This window comes from Podarcis gaigeae (assembly GCF_964106915.1).
Source record: "Podarcis gaigeae genome assembly, chromosome: 16".
NCBI classification, from domain to species: Eukaryota; Metazoa; Chordata; class Lepidosauria; order Squamata; family Lacertidae; genus Podarcis; species Podarcis gaigeae.
Window position 1 is genome coordinate 42,424,476 of NC_139693.1, and position 20,035 is coordinate 42,444,510.

At 47.7% G+C, this 20,035-nt stretch overlaps 1 protein-coding gene across 1 annotated transcript in view; it reads right to left on the reverse strand.

The window, feature by feature from the left end:
- Nucleotides 1–20,035, reverse strand: part of MYO18B (myosin XVIIIB) — a 276,767-nt gene that overhangs the window by 221,247 nt on the left and 35,485 nt on the right. The window contains exons 6-12 of the mRNA XM_083717843.1: nucleotides 19,739–19,805; nucleotides 18,728–18,840; nucleotides 17,847–18,023; nucleotides 13,246–13,444; nucleotides 12,822–12,964; nucleotides 12,462–12,562; nucleotides 7,595–7,658 (exon numbers count right to left, since the gene is read on the reverse strand). Coding sequence (XP_083573969.1) covers nucleotides 7,595–7,658; nucleotides 12,462–12,562; nucleotides 12,822–12,964; nucleotides 13,246–13,444; nucleotides 17,847–18,023; nucleotides 18,728–18,840; nucleotides 19,739–19,805 — 864 coding nt within the window. The remainder of the gene's footprint in view (nucleotides 1–7,594; nucleotides 7,659–12,461; nucleotides 12,563–12,821; nucleotides 12,965–13,245; nucleotides 13,445–17,846; nucleotides 18,024–18,727; nucleotides 18,841–19,738; nucleotides 19,806–20,035) is intronic.

Genomic DNA, 20,035 nt, shown 5'->3' on the forward strand with positions numbered 1-20,035 from the left:
TTTGTGTGTGTGTGTGTGTGTGTTTTGAGCCGTTTTTTGAAGTGTTGCTTTTAAAGCAGGGTGAAAACAATCACTTGAGAGGATTGTTCTGATCATGAAACAAACTTCAGAACATGGTTTGAAAAGAAGCATGATTCCTGGCTTGGCACTCACACTAGCTACTTTCAGTGACACACCTGTTTTGTTTTGGGGGTTGAGAGCATTGCCTGCTGAAAGACCCGATGCCTCACTCCTCCAGATTTGCAGGTTAGTTGTCTGTGTGCCTTTGGCAGTAGAGGCATAGACACAAGCAGCAAGGCTCCTCTCTAAATCTCTGCCACTGGGTGGCTTCCAAGGAATAATAATGTAAGAACCAAAGAATAGTCTGCTGGAACAGGCCCACCTGCTAGAACATGGCCCACCTAGTCCAGCATCCTGTTCTCACAGTGGCCAACCAGATGACAATGGGAAACCCACAAGCATGGCTGCTTCTGACTGTGAAGGCAGAGCAAGGCCCTCTCCTCCATAAATTTGTTGAATCCACTTTTAAAGCCATCCAAATTGGTGGCCATGTCCCATCACTGCCTCCTGTGGAAACTTCAGTTGGGGTGGGGGTCAGGACAGTATCTGGGAAAGGGAGACCTACAATAGCTGGGAGTGCTCACCCCTTCCCCCATCTTCCCTGCCTGCCTAAGAGAGCCACTGTAACCCTCTTCATGTGTCCTTGTAGTTTGCCTTCCATTCTTGCGCATTTCTCTACAGCCAAGCAAGGAAAAGTGCAAGGACACAGCCTTTCAGCGGGATTCTTCATGCAGTGGTGCTTAGAGTCTGCCTCCCCCACTGCAGTGTCCCTCCAGACACACAAAATCCTCCACTCAGTGTTTCTGCACAAGTCAGCAGAATGAATCGGGCTCTGGTGGAAAGTGCTAACAGCACAAGTTCAAGGTGGGTCACCCAGCCCAGACACACAGAGGGTGTTGACAGCAGCAGACTCAATGATAACAGAAAAAAAACTGAAGGAGTCCTGGCACAAGCCAGTCATTTCACTCCGCAGGGAAGCTCAAAGCAGCTCTGGCATAAATGGGATGCAGATTGGAGCCTACATTGGCCAAAGTGCATATTTGCATCACTAATCCCTCACCTTCCCTATTTCTTCCCTGTGAACAATCAGATGCTGACATCAAATGTGCCAGGGAGACAATTAAAATCTTCACATGTGAAAAAACAAACCAGATGTCAGGAACCAGACTGAAGGGTATTGCTCTGAGGAAGAATGGTGTGAGCCCCCTCTCCCTCTGCGCAAGGGCCTAATCCTGAAGCTCCTCTGGAGCAGGAGGATAGTATCGACCTAGAGCAATGGTTCATGGAAGGACACAGTGACAGTTGGACGGAGCTGGGAGAAGAGCAACCAAGGGGAGAGGAACGGGAAGAGAGAGAGCTGTTTGAATCTCCCTTACTAGAAAGTGTGCTTCCCATGAGCCCTAGAGCCACGCCTCTAGATAGGGCAGCCTCTCAGAAGGATCAGTGGTGAAGGGATCACGTGGTGAGGAGACAGGAAGATGGAGGGAAGTGGGAGAAACTTAATTGAGAGCAACTGCACAATAAAAATGGACGCTATGTTTGTGCTGTGTTCAATAAACCTCTCTACTGTGGCAAAAGACTGTTTTCACTTCATGCTGTTATCCACAGAGAGGGGGAAGGTAAGCCTCGCCTGGCAGCCTGACACCAACTGAAACTTGAATTCTCCAAATCTGCAACTGACACTGGCCTGTTCAGACATAGAATCACAGAACTGGAGAGTTGGAAGGGAGCCCCAAGGGTCCTCTAGTCCAACCCCCTGCAATGCAGGAATCTCAGCTAAAGCATCCATAACAGATGACCATCCAACCTCTATTTAAAAACCTCCAAGGAAGAAGAGTCCACTACCTGCCAAGGAAGAACATTCCAGTGTTGAACAGCTCTTCTGTCAGAAAGTTCTTCCTGATGTTTAGTTGGAATCTCCTTTAATGTAACTTGAAGCCATTGGTTTGAGTCCTACCCTCCAGAGTAGGAGAAAACAAGCTTGCTCCATCTTCCATGAGACAGCCCTTGAGATATTTGAAGATGGCTATGAAATCTCTGTCTCCTCTTTTCTAGGCTAAGAATACCTAGCTCCTTCATAAGGCTTGGTTTCCAGACCCTTAATCATCTCTATGGAGGCGCAGATTACAGCTAGAACAAAGGCGGCATTTTTTCATCTCCGCCAAGCTAAGCAGTTGGCCCCTTATCTCTCTCGCCCTGACCTAGCCACTGTGATCCATGCGACGGTCACCTCCAGACTGGATTATTGTAACTCGCTCTACATGGGGCTGCCCTTGAGACTGACCCAGAAACTCCAGCGGGTGCAGAATGCTGCAGCGAGACTCCTTATGGGGTCTTCGCTGCGAGATCACATTCATCCGGTACTATACCAGCTGCACTGGCTCCCGGTGGAGTACAGGATCAGGTTTAAGGTGCTGGTTTAAACCTTTAAAGCCCTATACGGCCTAGGACCCTCGTACCTACGGGACCGCCTCTCCTGGTATGCCCCACAGAGAAACCTACGGTCTGCAAATAATAACATCCTCAAGGTCCCAGGCCTCAGAGAGGTTAGGCTGGCCTCAACTAGAGCCAGGGCCTTCTCGGCTGCGGCTCCAGTGGGACCTGACATCTTTCCGCAGGGCCTGCAATACAGAGTTGTTCCACCAGGCCTTTGGTCAGGGCACAGCCTGACTCCCTCCTCTGGCAACCTGTACAGAATTTTGCTTAATCGGTTGCCATCAATTTGATTTTAATTATTTTTTATAATGAAATATTTTTAGAATGTGTGATTATTTGACTGTTTGATTATTTGATTGTTGTTAGCCGCCCTGAGCCCAGCTTCGGCTGGGGAGGGCGGGATATAAATAAAAACATTTATTATTATTGGTTGCCCGCCTCTGCACACTTTCCAGCTTGTCAATGTCCTTCTTAAATTGTGGTGCCCAGAACTGGACACAGTATTCCAGGTGTGGTCTCACCAAGGCAGAATAGAGTGGGACTATTACTTCCCTTGACTGGGACACTCTACTGTTGATGCAGCCTACGATGACATTAGCTTTCTTTCTTTTTTGCAGCTGCATCACACTGTTGACTCATGTTAAGTTCCTTTCACATTTACTGCTAGTAAGCCAGGTGACCCCCATTTATGCATCTGGTTCTTCCTGCCTAAGTGGAGAACCTTACATTTGTCCCTATTGAAATTCATTTTGTTAGTCTGGGCCCCGTTCTCCAATCTGTTAAGGTCATTTTGAATCCCAGTTCTTTCTTCTGCGGCATTAGTCACCCCTCTCAGGGGATGCTCATCAAATGTGCAATCTGCACATTTGATGAGCATCCCCTCAATTCCTTCATCCAAGTCATTTATAAAGACATTGAACAACAGTCCCAAGACAGAACCCTGTAGCACCCAACTTGTAACATTTTTCCAGGATGAAGAGGAACTATTAACGAGTTCTCTTTGGGTTAGGTCAGTACTGGTGTACGGAGGGGGGCGGGGGGAGCGCATCGCACCAGGTACCATTTGGGCCACATGCCATGCAACCTCGGGACGTGCGCCAGCCACGCCCCCGCCTGTTCTCCAGTCCGGGGGTTGCAACATGTTGCTCCGCCACTGACTGTGGGTGAGGACCAGGTCCAAGATAGATGATTCCCTTGTTGCTTCTTCCAACTTCTGGGAAATGAAATTGTCAGCTAGATAATGGAGGAATGTGTTGGACCTTACATGAAACCCATCTGCAATCCATTTTTCCCAAGCTCACAAACTTCAAATGCAGAAAACAACACCTTAAATTTTTTCAGACCTGGAACCCACACTTATTTCTTTATAAGAATATTTTTAAACTACCAACTCATTTTTAGAAATTTATGTGCTGTAGCTTTCATTCAAACATGAATTTGTGGACTCTCCTCTTAGCTGGTCCCAGGACAGTTGTTGTGAGCCACCTTCTGTCAGCTCTGGCTGCAGACCCACCCACTGAAGATCCAAGCTTTGGCCCAAGTGTTCTGGAATAGAATTCCCATCAGCCCCAGCATCATATGGCCATGCTGATAGGGGCAGATGTGAGCTGAAGTCGAAAACATCTGGAGGGCAACAGTTGTAGTGGGAGGATGCTACTGTTCACCTTCCCATTAGGAAGCACCATAGCTCCGTGACCGAGTATCTGCATTGCAAACAGAAGCTCCCAGGTTCAATGCCCAGCATCTCCAGGTAGGGTTGGGAGAGAATCTTGCCTGAAACCTTAGAACAGGGATCCCCAAACTACAGCCCGCAGGCTGGATGTGTCCCGCCACGGTCCTGGATCCAGCCTGCCCAAGGTCAGGAGAGGAAGATGCCCGGAGTTGCTGGAGGACGGATGCTTGTAGGGAAGCTCGCCAGCCTCGGCCGCAGGTTTGGCTTGCCTTCCGCTGTGCATGGGGGCATGAAAGGCCTGCACATAGACTGGGCCATGGGAGTGAGGGAGATCCATGTGTAGGCTGGGTTGTAGGGACGAACATTGGTGATATTGACCATCTCATTAGCCAAAAGCAGGCCCATACTTCCCATTGAAATACTTATAAGTTTATGTTGATTAAAATTGTTCTTCATTTCAAATATTATTATTATTAATAATAATAATAATAATAATAATAATAATAATAATAATAATAATAAATTTTTTATTTATACCCCACCCTCCCCAGCCAAGGCCGGGCTCAGAGCGGCTTACAAGCAATAATAAAAACAAGATGAATGATTACAACTTAAAAACAAAAATAAAATACAACATTAAAATAATGGAACATTAAAATATTAAAATGTAGCCTCATCGCAGGAGGAGAAGGAAAAGAAAGAAGAAGAAAAAAGAGAGGGAGGGAATCAATTTGGCTCCAAGCCAAAGGCCAGGCGGAACAACTCTGTCTTACAGGCCCTGCGGAAAGAAATCAGATCCTGCAGGGCCCTGGTCTCATGAGGCAGAGCGTTCCACCAGGCCAGAGCCAGAGATACAAAATACAATACAATACAAAATATTGTATTGTTTTTCCTGTTTTTTGTGCACTACAAATAAAAGATGAGCAGTGTGCATAGGAATTTGTTCATATTTTTTTCAAACTATAGTCCAGCCCTGAGGGACAGTGAGCCAGCCCCCTGTTTAAAAAGTTTGGGGACCCCTGCCTTAGAGAGCTGCTAGAGCTGCTGCCAGTCAGTGTAGACAATACTGAGCTTGGTGGACCAATAGTCTGACTTCTGAGAAATGCAGTGCAAAGCTAAGTGTGGGTGAGCCCTCCATGTAAGGCTGCTTCCAATGTTCCCTTCCCTAAATTGCTGGCACCATTTCCAGGACCTGGAGAGGAAATGGGTATTTCTCCATATGTTCCAACCATCATCTTCTGCTGACTGGGGAGCAGGATTTCACTCTGTAGATTCAGCACATTCACACGCAAAAGTAAGTACATTTAAGTGCATGGAAATGCATGCCCATTTGCTTCTATGCTTACATAGCATAGAATACTGCTCCCGAACAGGCCTGGCTTATATAACGAAAGAGCCGGACAGAACACAGCACACTAGAGAAAGGAGTGCTCTGGACCAAATCCAATCCAGGATTTAAAAATATCCCTCTTTCTTCACCTTCTGAGGATGGCAGTGGCGACCGCCTAGGCTTTGTCTACAAGGTGGGAGCCAATATTACAGTGGGCAGGGGGGTGGGATTTCCCATTTGCATGCAGAAGTTTCCCCCTAGAAGGGTCTGTAGTTTATGGGGGCCTCTCAATTCGTAGGTGTCATAAATGAGCCAGCCCTCAAGGGAAGTTTGCAGCTCCTAGTGAAGAAAGGAACCAGGAAGAGTGAGGGTTAATTGCAAGACAGGAGGATTATAGCCCATAGCGAACTCCCCCTCCCTTAGGAATGCCAACTGACAGCATTTCGGAAAGTTGACAGCAGTGCCAGTGTGCCAGTGAAGGATAAAATGCAGGAGCTAGAAACGGAAGCAGCTCAGAGAGCGGGAAAGACCATGGAAGTATACTCTCAGAGAATGAGGAAGGGGTGGGAGCTGCCCACCTTAGCCCATGGTCTAGGAATATGGGGGGGTCTTCAAGACAGAATACGTCACAAGAGGAAGTTAAGCTGTTTCTGGTCTCACTGGAAACACCCTCCTTAGAAGGGACATCTTTGATTTATGAACGGACGGCTGTGATCACCACTCCGGTGAACTTTGTTTTTGCAATAAATCTTTTTTTAAAAAAATTAACTACACTCGTTTGTTATCAAGACTCCCTGACAGTGGGGCTGCTGAAGGGACAAGACTTCTGTCAGAATCCTTGGAGAGTCCCTGACTGTGACAAATACAGGATAGTATAGAAAACAATGACCATCCTACAGCCCTACTTCTGATGCAAGATTGACGGCAAGAGGTGAGAGGGCTTTTTCCACGGTGGTGCCCTGCCTATGGAACTCCCGGCCTCAGCTATCGTATACCCTTGACCGAAGAACGGTACACTCCTTCTATATGGGATGGTCGTCCTCTTCCACCGAGCGTGCAGCTTCGGGAGGGACACACATGGAGCGGTGAGGGAGGAAGGGGACACCCGCCTAGCCAGCCAGATCAGCCGAATCAACTCCTGGCCTCAGGAGGTCAGGTCATCTTACTTTTTTTTTTTGCATCACACATGCAATTGGGGAGAACAAAATCCTTTCTAACTAAATAAAACCTGACCCTGTAGAAGCCAGCTACTTGGATCCAAGCATTTGGTCTTCCACCAACAGAAAGAGGGATGCCACTGGCTGGGAGTGGGAACATTGGAAGCCGCCTTATATGAAGTGAGCCCCTTGACTGGCAGCAACACCTCTCCAGGGTATGCATAGGTGTGTACACTCCAGGTTTCTTGGGTAACCAGCCCATAAACAGATGCATTTGACAATGCATATAACTGTATGAATAGGCACATCAAATTATGCTGCAAAGATATCATGCAGGATTTGATTCTAGGAAGGACCAGGCACTTCAGGGCCCATGAGCAAAGGCCTGGGACTCTAGCTACCCACTGACAAAGCCCCTGGACCCAGCTGACCAGGGATCAAATCCTGATTCAGCCATGAAGCTCACTAGGTATCCTTGGACAAGTCACCGCCTCTCAGCCTAGCTTACCTCACAGGGTGGCTGTTGTGAGGATAAAATGGGGGGACCATGTATGCCATCTTGAGTTACTTGGAGCAACAAGTGGAATATAAATGCAATAAACAAACAAATAATTATATGCCTTGAGCCAGTCCTGGCTGGTACTATTCCCCCAAGCACATTGTTCTTTCCCATCCTACCCCACCACCGGTCCTGCCCTCCTTTCTCTCCCATAATCCTCATCCCTTTTTCATTAGAAACGCTAACCAGCATGCCTCACTTTTTGCATCAAACACAGGCAATACAACAAAGGAGTTCTACCCCCTCCCCAAAGGAAAGCAAGTTCCTTGGGGCAGAGACCTGGTCTCAATGCTACTGAAACTAACCTCCATACTTTGTGCTCAAGGATTCATATAGCAACGGGGTGGGGAGGAGGAAGGAGGAGGAAGGAAGCTGCCTACCTTCTGACACAGTCTGATGCCAAAGGTGCTGTTCTCCGCCATCTGATGCAAATGCAGCATAGTCCTAGTTGCGGGGAAAACACACGCACATTAAAAAATAAATCCCTCACATCAGATGCAGCCGCCTAAAGAGTAATAAAAAAACAAACAAAACCTGGCTGCTTGGTCAGATCAAAGACCTCTCGAGTCCAGCACCCCATTCCCAGCAGTGGTCAATTTTGGGAAACCCACAAGCAGGACAGGAGTAGCTGGTGCTTCCGAGGTGGAGAACTGATCCCAGATGGAGAGACAAATCAAGGCAGATCATCCATTGTCCTCAAACTTTGGGCATGGTTGTTGTTGTTGTAATATTTATTTCCCCACCTTTTCCCCAGACTGAGACTCAAGGCAGCTTACACAAACTATAACAACACAGATAAAATAAAGCCAAGAGTGTTACTTTTAGGCAAAGAGGATAGCTCTATCCAACAGAGGTTTCTCTCTTTGGGTCTATTCGCCAGTGATTTCCGCTGATCTCTCAAACGTCATTTACTCCAAGAGCAAAGGAGAAACCTCCGAGAATGGAATGCATGGCACTGCCCCTGACTGAGTCATTGTGACCCAAATAACTGAAAATGGCACTTGGGTATAAGAGCACTGGATTCAAGTCCCATGGCGGCCATGGCATTATCCTGGGGGGCTCAGTTCTGCCCTTTGTAAAATGGGCACACAAAGTTGACCTTCCTCCCAGAGTTTCTTAAGGGAACACGAATTAAATGATAATGGGTGGTCTGCTCCTGCATAGTGTTCAAGGAAGAGAAGAACAATTTCATTTGCTTTGTTCCTCTGTTGAACTTTTGACTCTGCCTTCCATTCCTCCTGAATTCAGATTTAACTAGAAGTATTTTGGAAAATGAATTCCAGAACCAGAGCATGCATCATCTTGCACAGCTCCAGTTCATTTGCATAAGAACAGAAGAAGAGTCTGGGCTTGGTATTTGAAGCTGCAGCTCAGAATCTGTCCTCACACACAAGGCGCGTGAGGCTGCACAGGAAGGAGACAGAGCCCAGCCACAAGGCCAAGTGAGGCAGAGAGCATTCAGAACAAGGGGTCCTGCTCAGCCAACTAAAAACATAAGAACATATGAAGGCTCCTGCTGGATCAGGCCAATGGGGGCTCATTTAGTCCAGCATCCTGTTGTCACACTCACCACCCAAGATGCCTGTGGGGAACCAGCAAGCAGGACCCAAGCACAAGAACCCTCTCCCTTACTGTGGTTTCCAGCATCTGCTATTCAGAAGTATAACTGCCCCTGACAGTGGCTAGTAGCCTTCGAGTAGCTTTATCCTTGGTGAATTTGTCTGAGGGTGGATCTACTCACGGGGGGGGGGGGGGGAGCTATAAGTCAGAAATTAAATCATTATTAAAAAAAAAAGGAAAAAACCGCTATGAAAAATTGCATAGATTTTTTTTGCTCTCTGGTGCCATCTGGTATTGCATGTTTATAATGCATTCAAAACATTTTTTTTTTACAAATGTAGCTGAGTCCTTGATCTCTTTTAAAGCCATCTGAGCTGGTGCATCCTTCCCCTTCTCTGTGCTTCCTATGGAACATGTGTGAAATATGTGTGCATTAATAACTCACAAATAAAAAAAATTCCTTCCAGTAGCACCTTAAAGACCAACTAAGTAGAAATAAAAGGCAGAACAAATAAAAGGCAGTCCAAAACTTTGCTCTATGGGAGGTCTAGAACTCCAACCCCATCCTAAAAAATAATCTCTATACAACTACATATGATAACATTATTTTAAAAGGGAGCGGAGTCTTTTTATCAATGGGCAATGAACCCACTGATGGCCTAGAGCATGGGTAGGCAAACTAAGGCCTGGGGCCTGGATCCGGCCCAATCGCCTTCTAAATCTGGCCCATGGACAGTCTGGGAATCAGCGTGTTTTACATGAGTAGAATGTGTCCTTTTATTTAAAATGCATTTCTGGAATATTTGTGGGGCCTGCGTGGTGTTTTTACGTGAGTAGAATGTGTGCTTTTATTTAAAATGCATCTCTGGGTTATTTGTGGGGCATAGGAATTCTTTCTTTTTTTTCAAAATATACTCCGGTACCCCACAAGGTCTGAGGGACAGTGGACTGGCCCCCTGGTGAAAAAGTCTGCTGACCCCTGGCCTAGAGGCAATGAGCAGGTGGATGGCACACACTCCAAAACCCAAAACGAACATGCAGTATGGAATGAATTAGCCCCACTCTGGAAGCCCATTCTACGATAGTTTTCTGGAAGTATCAGGAGGATCATCGTGTAGCTGGAGGAGGAGAGGGCAGAGACTGGAAAATGAATCCTTCTTCCATCATTGGGACCCCCCTGGGGAACTCACCAAACCTGCTGCACCTGGAATTGGCTGTGGAGAGGGCAGCTGGCTGCTGAGTGGGACACACCTGTGGGCAGCAACCTGATGAGGGCTGCCCACCTTGGGCCTGCCCAGAAAAAGCATACATGGAGGGAGAGACTAGGGCGATGGCAGGAGCTTCTAGGAACCTTCTCCTCTGTGGGAGCTTTCCGAGGAACAGCTGTGAGTTAGTTTAGGCCCTGGGTGCAGGTGCCAGGGCAAGCTGAGCCCTGGGTGAGGCTGAGAGGGGTATTCCAGGAGCAGGAGGAATTAATATTGGCTTGCATGTATTTAGAATTTTTTGCTTTACTGTAACATTTTTATCTACATCTATGTATTCTTGTAAAGGGACGCGGGTGGCGCTGTGGTCTAAACCACAAAGCCTAGGGCTTGCCAATCAGGAGGTCAGCGGTTCAAATCCCCGCGACAGGGTGAACTCCCGTTGCTCGGTCCCTGCTCCTGCCAACCTAGCAGTTCGAAAGCACATCAAAGTGCAAGTAGATAAATAGGTATCGCTCCAGAGGGAAGGTAAATGGCGTTTCTGTGTGCTGCTCTGGTTCACCAGAAGCGGCTTAATCATACTGGCCACATGACGCCGGCTCCCTCGGCCAATAAAGCGAGATGAACGCCGCAACCCCAGAGTCGTCCACGACTGGACCTAATGGTCAGGGGTCCCTTTACCTTTATTCTTGTAAAAGTAATTGTAGTTCAAGTTGTCTTTTGCTTTCCTTTTCTGTACACTACTTAGATATTTGTAGTAGGTTAGATATGGTAAGGTTGCCAGACGTCCCCGTTTCCTGGAGACAGTCCCCAGATTTACAGCTTTCTCAGCATTCACATGTACATAGTGAACAATAAGTGTCCCCGGATTCATTGGAAAAAATCTGGTAAACTTATGATATGGTCTTTAAAAAATAAAATTATGCAGAAGATCGAACAGGCGTGCTTTCTCTGTCACTCCAGGAGCAGGGCAGGAGCAGAACTGCGGGGTGCAAATTGCAGCAAGGAAGCAGATTTTGGCAAAACGTTATGAAAAACACCCTAATGTCATTGGAAGGAGCTGCCTCAAGAGATCATAGGAAGTGCCCCTCCCCATTGTCCCCCAGCAACTTCTTGCCATTTTGGATTCTTTTTACACCTTAGAGAAAGGCTTTGGGCTACTTCAAATTAAACACAGCAGGAATCCAGTGGTGCATAAACTAAGGAGTTAAAACAAAATGTATCTCCCTCCCTGAGTAACAACACATTTGTTTTTGTTTACCAACTGCTGCTTTCAAATCCTAGTCATCAGACAATGGATTGTGTATGTGTCACTGGAACTACGTGTCCAGATCTTACACTGGGAACAATAACTGCCTCTCCTCTTCCTGGGCAGAGTAAAGTAAGATAGCTGGCCTCCAAAAGAGATTGGCAGGATGCCACCAGGCCCTGCTTGCGTCTCATTACCTGCTTCAGGTAGCAAAATGATGGTGAGCCTAGGCCAGTCCTGGGAGGGTTTCCTCAGTCATATTGTGCCCTCTACAGGTGAAATAAGGTTCCTTCATAATCAGACCAATCCTTTGCCTACATCAACTATGGATTGACAAATTTGTCGATTTGGGGTTTGCCACTTTTCCTGTCTTAAATTCAGTTTGCCACACTTCCAAATCAGTTTGCAATTCAATTATTTTTAAAGCCTCTCACAGAAATTTGACAGCATTGAAGAGCACGGTTCTCTTTATGCAGTGCATAGTTAAACTATGGAACTCCCTCCCACAGGAGGCAGCGATGGCCACCAACTTGCATGGCTTTAAAGGGTGATGAGAAGGGCAGAAAGCTATTGTCAGCTATTCCCCACAAGTGACACCTCTGTAGAACAGGGGAGGCTGGCATATACCATTTTTTCATCTAGCTCAGGACTCTCTACACGGACTGGCAGAGGCTCTTTCAGACAGGGGTCTTTCCCTACTGATCTGTCTGGAGATTGAACCCAGAACCTTGTGTGTGCAAAGCTTGTGTTCTGCCACTGAGCTATGGCCACAGAGGCAGCCTTCCTCTGCGGATTAGAAGTTGGGGGCAACCCTCCCCACTGCCTGCATTTTCTTCATCCATTCTGGTAGGGTCCTGTTAGAAGGGGGATAGTGGACTAGATGGACCCTTGGCTTTGATTCAACAAGGAGATCTTTATGTACCTTCTGAAACTGAATCTTCCATGCTTAGAATTCTATCACTGAATCCAAGTTGCTGAGGAGCAACAGCAGGTCTTGCTTTGGGGCTTCCCTTTGGGGCATCTGGGTGGCCATGGTGAGGATAGACTAGGTGGGCATTTGGACTGCATCCAGCACAGCATCACTCACATTCTTAGTGCCCAAAATATCACAGTGTGAGCCACTTCAGGCATATCTGAATAGGGTGCAGGTGTCATTCCCACCACCTCCACTCCCATGGGATGCTCACCAGAGCATCAGACAGAGACCAGCCTCTCCCCCTTCCCTTTGAGCAATACCTCTGATCCAGATCCAGCCCTGCAAGCATCTGAGAAAAGACATTGAAGGTGCTCTCTCCCTCTGGCTGCTGCACCACACGGATCCTTTCCAGCAGCATTGTCTGGGCAGAGAAAAGAGAGAGAATGCCAGCATCCATCCCACTGCTTGCCACCACTCAGAGGATGCCACTCAATGGTGGTGGTGCAATTGACTTTCAAGCTTTCCTTGGTCTACTCTAGAGTTCAGGAAGCAGACAGAGACCAAAGGAGAAGATCACAAACCTTCCACTCCTCAGCTTCCTTCTGCCATTGGTGTCCCCATCTCGTCAACACACACACAGAGAGACACACCACTTCCAAGGGTGGCAACAGAAGCATTACCTGGAGATGAGCAGCTGTGATGTGGCCAGTGGCGCTGAAATCCAGTGCCATGACCATGGAGAAGCGGGTGGAGGCTTTGTTGTGGCTAGTCGTCACTGTCCCAAAGGCTCTCAGCACCCTGAACATGGCCTGGATTTTCTCCACTGCAAAAATCAAGCACTCACTGTCTGTTTTCTAAACAATTTCATCTCATCCCTCCCACCTCCAGCCTGCAGACCATCATGCAATTTCCCCCAAGGAAACACCCACCATGCCCTGCACGTGCCTTTCTTAGAAACCTCGTGCCCTCCAGGCCATGCTGGACCAAGCAGCTTTGTCTGCAAGGCCAGTGGTCAGGGATGATGGAGGCCCAGAGAAAGATGTCCTGCACATGGAGGCCCCTGCCTCCTTAGCCCATCACCTGCTGCCTCAAGCAAAGGCTTACCTGTGACTCGGTCGTCCATGCTCCCCACAGTGGCCACTAGGTATTCCAGGGTGTTCTGGCAGCAGGTGGTCTTGCCAGAATTGTTCCTGCCCAAGGGCATGATGGTCTGATCCTGCCGTTGCATAAACATGCGCCAGTAGGCCCTCTGTGCCATGGAAAAAATGTGTGGGGACAGTCCATCCCGCTTGCCCTTGAATGCCTGGGAAAAGGTGAACAGAAGCAGTATACCTGTGAGATCTTAGAAAAGACCCAGCACAGAACAAGTCATGCCTGACAAAACTAATTTCTTTTACAAGCTTGGTACACCATGGGAATGCTGTGGACATAATATATCTTGATTTGTAAGGTTTTTGACAAGGTTTCCTATGAAATTATTGCAAGGAAGCTGGTAAAATGTGGGCTGAATGAGGTAACTGATAGGTGCATCTGTAGCTGGTTGACTGACTGAACCTAAAGAGAGCCCATTAATGGTTCCTCATTATCCTGGGGAAATGTTACATGTAAGATGCCACAGTATTCTGTCCTGGGCCCTTTGTTGTTTAATGTCTTTAGAATTCCTTTATGGACAAAGGAATTGAGGAGATGTTCATCAAATTTGAGAGGGGAAGCTAATGCTGTAGAAGACAGATTGGAAAACTGGGCCCAAACTAATAAAATGAATTTCAACAGGAACAAATGTAAGGGTCTGCACTTAGGCAGGAAGAACCAGATGCATAAATATAAGATGGAGTCACCTGGCTTACTAGCAATAAATGTGAAAAGGAGCTTAACATGAGTCAACAGTGTGATGCAGCAGCCAAAAAAAAAAAAAGCTAATTCCATTGTAGGCTGCATCCACAAAAATATAGTGTCCAGGTCAAGGGAAGCAACAGTACTACTCTAGTCTGCCTTGGTGAGACCACACTTGGAATACTGTGTCCAGTTCTGGGCACCTCAATTTAAGAAGGATGTTGAGAAGCTAGAATATGTGCAGAGGAGGACAATAAAGAAGCTCAAGGGTTTGGAAACCAATGGATTCAACTTTGGAAGAAGTTGGAAGAAGATTCCAACTAAATATCAGGAAGAACGATCTAACAGTAAGATCAGTTCAACCGTGAAATGGTCTCTCTCAAGAGGTTGTGGACTCTTGCTTCGTTGGAGGCTTTTAAGCAGAGATTGGATGGCCATCTGTAATCATAGGCACCAACTCTAGGGGGCTGGGGTACCTTTCCTATCCCCCCCCCATAATTTTCCTCTCGGAGTCCGGCCCCCTCAATACTTCTCCCACCCCACCTGTGCCCGCCACCACTGCTGCGGATCCCTCCTTCCTCCGCTTGCTTGCTCTTTCCCTCTGTGTGGCTTGGCATGCAGCAGCCAAGCAGAAGTGCACAGACAGGCAGGTGAGCCAGCAGAGATGGCTCCTCCCTATGGCGGGAACAGTGGCCCTCTCAGGGGCCACCCCCCAAAATACCGCGGTTGCAGCCAGAGTGCTGAGCATGTCTGGTCAGTGGGTGGTGGCAGAGGAAGTAGGAGCAGGAGATGTAAGTGGCAGTCCAGGTCCCATGGGCAAGAACTGAGATTCTTGCATGCTCTCGTCCTTGTCCTTCAGAGCAGGGAGTCAACTAGACCAGGAAGGGCCAAGTGGTGGCTCCAGATGCAGAGTCATTCCTTGAAGTAATCTTATTTGGGCCCTGATCCTTGGCAACACCATAAATTATAAATGAACGATGGTAAAACATTTCACTGTAGCTGTACAGATAAGGTGCTGGAGCAGGAGTTGTTTGCAAGTGATATGAAGTATGTACAATATATTCCATACCCTCCTAGATGAAAATAGGGACATTTCTCCCTCACTCCTAACTAACCATCCTAACCCCCCCATTCTGCCTCCCCCACAGAGCATTTCCTATCAGAAGAAGAGCAAGTGCCACCACCACTATATCAGTGGGACACAGCACACCCCCTCTACCATCCTGAGAGAACCACTTAATCTATTTATTTTATTTTATTTGGTAGATTTACAAAAAGAAAAACACACACTAATAAAGAAATCTTAGAAAGGGCCAAGATTAGACACAGAAGCACAAAGCATTTTTTTAAAAGGACTTTTTGCTGTCCGCTCCCGCTTTCTTCCCACCCTGCTCTCTCCCTGCTCCTCAGAGTCAGCGCATCAGGGCTGGGCATTGGCATCTGTGGCTTCTCCTCCTCTTTGCCTGCTATCCAGCGGCCAAGGGAGGAGGCAGGCAGCGGTGACCATGAAGAAGCAGAGAGAGGCAATATGGGATGCTCCCTCGCAGTGGTCACTGAGGCAGCACATCCTCCTCCCCAAGCTCAGCAGTGGTGGCACTGGCAAGGGAAACAGGGCCATTCCAAGATCAAATCGGAAGCTGGGATGGCTTTTGTAATTACAGGACTGTCCCTGGAAATGACGTTAGTATGATAATTGCAAAAAAAATGCCTAGTATGGATGTGGCCCAAAGCTGCATACACACTACACTTTTAAAGCACATTCGAAGCACATTCCACCCCTCCAGGAATTCTTCGGGACTGTTGTTTATTGAGGGCTGCTAGCAATTGTCTCTCTGGGGGGGGGGGGTTAAACTGCAGTGCCCAGAATTCTTTGAGGCAAAGAATGTGCTTTAAGGTGATAAGGGTAGAAAATCTGGTGCATACTCAGTCTAAGTGGATTACAGCAATACTTCAAACACCTTTGCCCTTCCTTTGATTCCCCCCACCCAAAAAATGGCAGATTGCAGATGAAGGGGAAGCATGTTTCTGTACTGAAAGAACTTTAACAAAAACGTAGAAGTTCTTACAGGGGCTTTGCACTCCCCTAATCCCCACCTAAATTTCACAACAGAGAAAGTAGGCAACAGGCAAGTAGGCACTCTTTACAGTACCTATCCATGCAAAGTGATCCTAAATCTCTAGATAAGGAGGGCCTCACTAGTCCAGATTGAAATCCATCTTCCTGGTCGTTCTTCACACCACCTGATGACCACTGGTTGTGTTGCTGCCCAGATGGTGTTATAGGTTTGGGGGAGAGGTTTCCCCACTAAACCCTGGAAATTAATAAATGTTAGGATTTTGATTATTTGTAAAATACAAGGTGCAGAGGAATATTGAAGCAAAATGACCTCACCAGGCTAGGGCCCTGAAGAAACAATGGCCTGGTCTTTGCGGGCCATTGGGAATGCAAGAGAACTGTCCTTCCCTGTTGCCCTGAGGTTTGAATAGAGACTGGTGATTTGGAAGATCACAGCCTTTGGGATGGCTGAGAAAAGCCAGAAAGATCTTGGCTGGCTGGCTGAAGACTGCCTGGGAGAGATTGCTTTGACTCCAGTGCTGCCCTGTTGTGGGGAACAAGCCCCTCTTGAGATGACCATGCTGTACTCCCTCAATGTAGATTAAAGGTGTAAATATGTGCAATTAATCCACATTTCTAAAGGCACAACAGTCTCTGCCACACCTTGATTCTCACTGGAACATGGGCCCTGGGTGAGGGTCTACAACCCTCTGGAATCTTGTCACAGCTTGGCAGAAATTGGAAGTAGCCTCCAACTTTTGCACCAATATTATCTAGCTTTTAAGACTCATTTTCTGCTGTATGGCAGTTGCCCAGGGTGGGCTATGCAATTATTTGTGTTGACCTCTCCTCGTCACCTGGGTGTAGAAGTCACATCCACTGCTCCTGCTCATCAGCGGCATACAGCCCCTGGCAGGTGGCTCCTGAAGAAATGCAGTCCACAGGCTGATAAAGGTTTCCTCACCCCAGTGCTAAGCAGTGAAAGAACATCCTGCGCCAAGCATCTCAGACAGCCCTCCTCATAAAAGCATCTGGAGATGCAGGGAGGAACGTTGTGGCTGTAGCAGCAAAAGCCACGAAAAAGTCACTTATGGTGCCATAAAGGTGCACAGAGTAAGAATAAAGCTGTCATTTAAGGTGCCACAAGCCCTTGGTTTTATTTACCACCAGTAGTACAGGGGTCTGGGGTCATAGGGGATCAAAGACTTGCTTTTATTTCTGCATCAGGGTCCCTTTCTCCAGCACCCTAGAGCCACCCAATCAACATGGAAGGGGAGCTTTTTGTCCATAGAGACAAAGTCTTCTCACCCTCTGTGCTGCTCAGAGTGATGAGTCAACCACTGAGGATGGGCTCCAAGGAGAAGGTGCAACAGAAGAACACCGAGAAGGAGTTGTTCCATGTGCTCAAAAGCTAAGTGTTTAGAACACAGAAAACGTTTTCACGAGAATGGTGTGAAAGTTCTGTTACGTACAATGGAACTTGAAGAAAATGCAATTTAAGTCACTCTGAAAGGAGATAATGGAGCATTCCAAATGATTTGCCCATGTGCATGTCTGGAAAATAGCAGAGCTAGCTGAAAGGCAATGCATTGTTGCAATGCATCTCTAATTACTTTTATGATTGTGTAATTATAAGACTATTGTATAATCTTAGAAGGGGGCATGGCTATGACCACCATGAAGGGTCTCTGCACTTCTGAGTGTCATTACATCACTGGTTGCCACAGGAAAGGGCAGGTCTCCTCTGCCAGGCAATTATCCTAACTGGGTAGAGAGGTCCTTGTTAAGCGATGCCACCCCAGACTCAACCCCGTACCTTTATTGAACAAGTGGAAACAGAAGACGATGGTTTGATGGCGATCAGATCAGGACCACTGTGGGTGTAAAGCAGCTGAGACTGGTACCGGCGGCACAGAGTGTGGATGACGCTTGACTCATTCAGGCTGACTAGGGAGGCCAAGTCTTCGGCGTAGTCAAATTTTGAAGGATTGGTCTGGGGGATGAGTGTTATAAGAGCTCAACACAATGCTGCCTGCCAACCATGGTGAAAGTTTGCTCCCACTCCCTCCCCCACCCCCACAATCTTAGGAGGGGAGAGGATTCTTGTGCTCAGATTCTGCTTGAGGGCTTCTCATTGCGGCATCTGGCTGGCCACTGTGAGAACAGGAAGCTGGTCTAGAAGGGCCAGCAGACTCTTCTTATGCTCTTCTTTCTTTGTGGCAGAACCAGCCTGTTCCTCTGCCTGTATTCTTTCAGACCAGCTCCCCCTCTCCTACAGACTGCCTGGGCTTCATTCAAAACAGATGGCAAGGGTGGGTGGGTGGGTGGGTGGGAGGCAAACAACCTCTGCTCATCATTTGCATGGTGGAATGTGCCCTCAAACTGCCCTATCACAATGGGCAACAGGATAGCGTCCTCCACCACACACCTAAGGGCATGTTTAGGAAGAAGACTGCTTGGAGGCACCCAGCACCTCCCCATCACCTTACCCTGCTTCATAGCAGGGCTAGCCCTGAAATTCAGGGACTGTGAGGAAAGCAAGGGCACTTCTGAGGAGAAAGCCTCCCCAGTCCAGAGGCAGCCCATGTATCTGAAGTAGGCAAGGAAGGTGCCTCAGAACTAGACCAAGTAGGGATGGTTCGCTGCAGCCATGGGCTCTGCTGGAAGCTTGAGGAAGGGAGAGGCACAACAACTCACTCTCTGGACCTTTTCTTCATCCACCTCCAAGATCGAGCCATCAGCTTCCACTCGGACTCGGACTGTCCCTGGAGGCAGCTCAGGAGTGCCCTCATCTGGCTTCAGTTCAGTAGCTGCCAAAGGGGGGGATGGAGTAGTGAGAGGGAAATGACTCTTCAAATACTTGAAGGCTCTTTGTTCTCTCCTCTTTGGCTTGGCGACAGATCAGTGGCAGTCCAAGGGCCTTTCTTGTAGACAGAAAGTCCTCAGGTTCAGTTCCCAGAGTCTTCAGGTTGGGCTGGAAATGCTCCTGCCTGACCTGGGACAGCCACTGCTGCCAGCCTGCAAAGGCCAGCCTTCACCAACTCCATCAACTCCAACCAGCACACTGATGCTGGCTGGGGCTGATGGGAGTTATAGTTCAAGCTCTCTGGAAGACAGCAGGTTGCAGAAAGCTGGTGTAGACCCAGATAGACCAGCTGTTTGACCAGCTGTGTATAAGGCAGTCTCTCAACACAGGGGCTCCCAAGGCCCAGTGGTAGAGCATCTGCCTTTCATTGCATGCAGAAGTTCCTGAGTTCAATTCGCAATGGCATATCCAGGGAGGGCTGGGAGAGGCTCATGCCTGAAACCCTGGAGAGTCACTGCTGGTCACTGTACAGAATACTGAGCTAGATGGACCAAGGGTCTGACTTGGTATAAAGCAGCTTCCCATGCTCCTAAACTCTCCCCTCCTACCATCCTCAGGTTGTGGATAATCTCACGCAACTCTACACATTCTGCACCCAGTGGGACCATTTCTGTAGCCATTCTTTCCTGTTCCTCCTTGGTCACACCTTTTCTGCCACCACTATCCCTTTAATTGAAGGAGAAGCCTCTGCTGTAATGCACCCCTATTCACACACATGATCATGTGCACTATTGTGATCTGGAGCACATGCACCACCAACAAAGAGCAGCTTCCCACCTTGACATTCTCACACCCTCGAAGCTACAAAGTGTAAAGGCTGGAGAAAACCACGGCCACCTTACCAAGAGTGAATCCATCTTTTTGTAACAGCCAAACTTTCTCTGTTTCATACCAGACATCATGGTACACCTGGGTGAAGGAAGGAAGAGTGAGGAAGGGGAATAATTGTGCACAATAGTTGTGGATCATTTTTGCTTTTCATCCAAATTCATTCATCTGTCTGGGATCTCCCACAGTCAAAGTTATTCCTTTCTGATTTGGTCCAAATGTTCAAAGCAATCTCAGATTTGAGATGGCTGAAGATTTGACATTCAGTGAAAGAATCTTCACTCAGTGAGGGAATGAATGAACCAAGGAGA